Source organism: Lolium perenne, chromosome 1, assembly GCF_019359855.2.
Source record: "Lolium perenne isolate Kyuss_39 chromosome 1, Kyuss_2.0, whole genome shotgun sequence".
Lineage (NCBI taxonomy): Eukaryota > Viridiplantae > Streptophyta > Magnoliopsida > Poales > Poaceae > Lolium > Lolium perenne.
In genome coordinates, this window is record NC_067244.2 from 110,791,965 (window position 1) to 110,797,755 (window position 5,791).

Here is a 5,791-nt window from a genome sequence, read left to right on the forward strand (position 1 = left end):
ATTAGTTTTATTGTTAGGGAATGTAAATTCATTTAGTGAGAATGATAAGGTAACATTGAAGCTAGTTACAGACTTACAGTGCAAAACTGGACGTACATGCGCCTCATATTTTTTCCATACAGATTTAGAATATGACCTTTTTTTTCCTTTTCAGGTTCCATAGAACAGTCTTTTGTTGCATGTTTTAGTCAAGTGCGTGCAAGAAATATTTAATCTCATGTGCAATAATCATTAATGCATGGATGGCATGAAGAAATAGTAGAGTTCATAATGAAGAGGAGATGCTTTTGAACACTTAATCAAACTATGCTTGCAATTTCTTAAGCATATGGTTCTTAAGTTGTACTGATACACGTTAAGCTATTCCACCATGTAGTGAGCATTTGAAAAAAGGCTTTTAACAGCTTATGCAATGCAATGTAAATGAGCACTTGAGATTGGATGAAGCAAATAACATAGACTTGAATGAAAATTTAGTCTGATGGCACATGGTTACCATTATTGTGCAGTGCACTATCCTGATCTACGGATGACAATATATCTCTTATTTTAATAATTTTGCCATCTAATTTTAGAAAATAAGACCTCGTGCATTCAAGATCAATGCGGCACTGTTGCCAGGTTCATTGATCTACACTTGCGAATCTCCACTCATAATTCATGAAAAAATGAGCCTTTGTGGTGGGTCTGGAACATATGTTAGTAATCAACTGATGTGCAGTTCAGCTACCATCTGGTGAAAAGGCAACAATTGGGTAAACAAAAAGGTTGTGCCACAGAAATCTACCATCCGGTGCTGGTTCAATGTAGTGCTTGTAATGTTAAACAAGTTGCTAACTCTGCAAAGTTTGCATTTGGCCCTCAAAAAGTTGAATGCCCAAGAGGGTGAAAAGATTCAACCCAATCATTAGCAGCACGCCCACAAATGAAGTCAGCACCCTACAAGATTTGATGATTATAATTAGGAATGGTCAGTCGCGCACAAAGGACAATGTTGAGAATCAGGTCATTAATCTTGCTTGAACTCATTCTCAGAATTGGCTACCTTTTCAGATCTGAACCTGAAGCCACATCCTGTATCAACTAAAATTTGTATCAATTGAATCCAACAAGTTGAAGCTGCAAAAAACCAAACCCGTGGGACACTCAGATGTCGACTCGGGGATGGGAACAAGGGCAACGGTGTGAAAAACTGTATACTGAATTATCACATCTCTGCATGTATATTGTATTGCAAACATCAATAAAATATTGGCATACTAAATCTTTCAAATACTTCTAATGGGTAATCCAGTTAACGAAACACGCGGAGTGAAACTCTGTACCATGTGATTCATGCAGAATTGCAGGCAACCAGTTACTTAAGATTTGTTTTTAGGATATAACAGAGAAGTATATGGTCTCTAGCTAGCTTCACCGCCAAATAAAGCAATATCAAGATATTTTTATCTATCTCTTATTTCCCTGTAGAATAATTTCCATGAGCCTGATTATTTGAAGAGATTCTTGCGTTCCAATGCTAATGTCAACATATAATTTTTGCATACTTGCACATAGTCAAAACATCAGTTCTTGTAGCATAGAACGCTATGAGAAAATGCTCCAGGATCTTCGCAATTATCTTACAACTCTTGCTTCTTTTTCCAAATTCGACCATGAGTTTGGCATATTGTTCTCTTCACTAAACTCGAGATTTTGGTAGAACCTGTGTTTTTATCATATTCGCACTAATCCATTATCTGAAGAGTACGAATTACAGTATTGAACCTCTGAAGCATCCTATCAACGCTATGCAGTAATACCTGAATGATGTACATGCACATAATCTGAATTTAAAACATAAAAAACATTCTTGAAGCTACAGACTCACTTGTTGTAAAATTTAATTGTACCAAAACAAGAGCAACAAAAAGTTTCAGAAAAAAAACAGAGCAACAAAGGCGTGTGAGAGTTACCTGGAGCATGCTCCAGAATTTGGTACTCCAGTGATGGTCATGTGCGCCTTGGTACATGGAGCCGCGTTGACGAAGTGCGGGTCGCCTGCACTGCTTGCCCCTACCTATATTGATGAGGAGGCCGCTGCAAGGACAAGGGCAGGATCCTCAGCGCCGACTCAGACATCCAGTGCAGAGATCCAACACGCAAACCTCCCCCTGTGCTCCATGAAGCCCTCGGTGTCAGCAAGCTGCCTAAGGCGCTTGTTGTGCTCACATGCATCCGCCACGGCAGGAAACCCGCCCCGCATCTCCAGCATGGTGGGCGTGCAGGGATGCGGTTTCGGTTTGCAGGGCCCTGCCTAGAGGGCGACAACGGTGTCGTCCAGGGCGCCGCGGCCTGCAGTAGGGCGTCGCCCAAATCACGTCCGGAAGGAGAGTGCGTGGGAGGTGGGCAGCGGTGTGCGCGGGGGACGGTCGCGGCGGCGTGCGCGAGAAGGGGCAGAGGCAATGGGTATCGACGTTTGGGTCTAAATCGTGTTTGGCGGTTTGATTTTTAGGCAAGTGGGAGCGTGCGCGTCTAACACTGTTTTAGGGGTAATCTGAACCGTACGATAGGATGATTAGATGGCTGAGATGATTTGGATCTGTCGCTCTCGCTCTTTTAATAGTAGTGTAGATGTAGATAATCTGAACCGTACGATAGGATGATTAGATGGCTGAGATGATTTGGATCTGTCGCTCTCGCTCTTTTAATAGTAGTGTAGATGTAGATGTAGATAAGCAGTTAAGCACTGTGTGTTGTCTAATGCTGATGGACCGGTGGTGGATTGGTCTCCTGTCGTAGTTTCCGCATTACTCCACGCGGGTACATCCGATAATATAATGAAGCCCTTTATTTCACAACAGTAATATATGGAGAATACACAGGAAACATGAAACTCATGAGACAAAGGTGTGTGAGACATTCGACTCGGATACCACGCATTCGAGTCGGTTTATGCTCAAAACTGATTGTACGTGCGCAAGACGTATTATCCTAGTCGGTTATTTCCGTAAAACTGACTCTCGGCTGAACTATTCGAGCCAGTTTTATAACCGGTTGTGATAATCATGCGTGTTACTTCCTCTGTTTCCTAATTCTTGCGCTGATTTAGAAATATCTAGACACATATATTTTGTGTGCATAGATATGTTGAAATCTACGACTAGACTAGAATTATGGACCGTATAATAACATCTATATTGGCTTGCAGTCGTAAGACAGAACCAAGTCTAGCCTGTGTGTACTAGACCGGATGCGATAATCGGTTCGGTACTGGTGCGAGCACATCATCCGATACAACGAAGCCCTTTATTTGTTGCTCCCAAATCATAATACATGGTAGCGTACAGAAGATACAGGAAACATATCACGAGAGACAAAGGTGAAAGATGGTTTGGGCTTGCTCTAGTTTGATAGCATGGTTAGAATTTAAGGATTTGCATTGCCGTAACCGTTGCCATTTCCTGCACCACCACCAGTTCCACCATTTTTACCGCCGCCCGAGCCACCACCGTTACCTGAAGCATTTGCGTTTGAGTATGACGTGCCACCACTGTTATCTGCTTCACTTGAGCCAGATCCGGTGCCATCACCGGTCCCATAACCAGCCGAGTCATCAGCAGGGCAGTCGTCATCTTCCCCACCGCTGCTGCCACCGCCACCGCCGCCACCCTGACCACCAGCATCTGAACTTCCGCCATAACCACCATAAGATTGGCTCATTTGGCCAGAGCTTGAGCCAGTTCCGCCCCCACGCCCAAACCCAGTACCTCCATCCTGTGAATAACCACCGCCGCCACCGCCGCCGGAAGCACTTGCACTGACTCCACCACTTCCACTCTGGGCAGCTCCCTGACCACTCCCGGCTCCTCCACCGCCTCCATTCACTGCCCCACCACCCTCTCCCGCTCCGGAGCCGGTTCCCTGAGAACTAGAGTATCTTACTACCCTGGCAGCGCTTGCTAATCCAATGCTGAAGAGGAAAATCAAGCTGAGGGAGACAAGCTTAGTGCAAGCCATTGTGAATCAGTGGTGGGGATGGTGCTAAACGAAATGATGCATTGCTATTTATAGCAGCATGCGGTACGGTGGTGCTCTCTTAGTATCATCTATTACGGAGGTGCTTAGGTGATATCTATGGATCGAACCGTGGACTCTGATATTGCTAGTAGTAGTGCTTCTATAATAGAGCGCGTAGATCGAAAGATTCTGATTTTTTTTATTTAATTTGAGAGACGGGGGTGCGCCAGTCGACGACTTCGGAGTTCCTCACGTGATCAACTGGTTGATAAATCGTGCGTAAAAGATTCGGAATATTTCTTTAATTCATTCAAGAGATGGGAGTGCTCCAGTCGACGACTCTGGGAGATGACTTGGGAGTTGATCAACTGGCTGATTGTTTTTTGAAACATGACCAACTGGCTGATTGTTTTTTGAAACATGACCAACTGGCTTATTAATCTTTCGTAAAGGTTGTTAACAGTTTAAGTTTGTTAATTTGCAATTGCCGGTAAGTTCAGTGAACTACCATTGTCACCCGCGACGACGAGCAGGCGGCCGGTGCAAGCTGGTTCTTCTCAAGAGAAGATGTTGGTCCAGAGGTGGTAGATATGTCGTTTTTCTCTGACTTCGTCGATGGGAGGTGGAGGATCTTAGTCCAAGACAGCACGGGACGTTTCCTGTCAATGTGCCACAACATGTGCCTTACTGCTTGCAGCAGGTTGTTAAACGTGTGTTTGTTTGGATGGAACGGTGTAACCTTTCGGTTCACCGGTTTCGTGTTTATATTAGCGAGGAATATTACATCTCTAATATGTTCATCGACTCACAAAGCCTCGTCAGCGAAAGTGATTTTTTGGATCTTGTAATGGTGGAGGCTCGGCGTGTCTTCCGGTGTTCCTCTCGACGGCGATGAATTTGCATGGCAGCCGCTGGCTACGGTGGTTGCGGAAACCCTATGGGTTGTTTTGTACTTCTCAATTTTTTTAGGATTTTATCTGCAAATTTAGGATAATCATGTTACCCATGTTCACATGTGTTGCTTTACGTACCTTAATTTTTTATTAATGAAATACGTGGTTGCTCTAAAAAAAAGCTAAACTTTAGAGTAGTCTATAGTGATCCTTGATTACTGTGGAGGAAAGAACACATCAAAAAACCCTCTCACCCCTTCTCGCCTCCTCTCACCACGCCGTTGATGGCGGTTCTTCCTTCCCCGCGTTATGGAGGGAGGGTCAGGGCCCTTCCCCTCCATGCTGGTGGTGCTCCTCGGGCGGTCATGAACTGACTAGGTCGGGTGTGGCTAGAGATGGTGACATCTCGCGGCGCAACTCGGCCGTGGTGGCCAACGATGGCTGCTAGCCTTGGCGCCTCGGCCCCGGTGGGCTCGCGGCGGGCTCAAATGGGCTCCAGCGGGACGTGGGATGGTTGTGGTGGACTTTTCAAGGAAAACCACTACAAGTGAGATGTGCGTATTTTCGGAATGGCGGATGTGGGATGGTTGTGGCATCGCCGCTTGGCCCATGTCAACAACAAAATCATCATCTCCATTACCTCCATCTCATTAGATTGTAATCTCCATTACCATTGTGGGTTTGTACTTGAATTCACACCGTTATTCGTATTCTATTCACAAGATTATGATGATGTTCTTGATTGTCTCCATGTGTGAGTAGTCCACCCCGTTCTTGGGGGAGATGGAGAAACCCTAGTAGTATTATTATATGAATTAAGATAATTTATAGCTTTGTACTATGATTGTATGTTAGTTTTATGATGTTGCATGATGTCGACGATGTAATGTTTGCCTAAG

The 5,791-nt window shown here is 44.6% G+C and overlaps 1 protein-coding gene across 1 annotated transcript; it reads right to left on the reverse strand.

The window, feature by feature from the left end:
- Window positions 1–3,269: 3,269 nt before the first annotated feature.
- LOC127347823 (uncharacterized) lies at window positions 3,270–4,035 on the reverse strand. The gene has a single exon (XM_051373999.2). It carries the CDS (start codon window positions 3,997–3,999, stop codon window positions 3,409–3,411), a length of 591 nt encoding a protein of 196 aa, XP_051229959.1. The 5' UTR covers window positions 4,000–4,035; the 3' UTR covers window positions 3,270–3,408.
- Window positions 4,036–5,791: the final 1,756 nt, after the last annotated feature.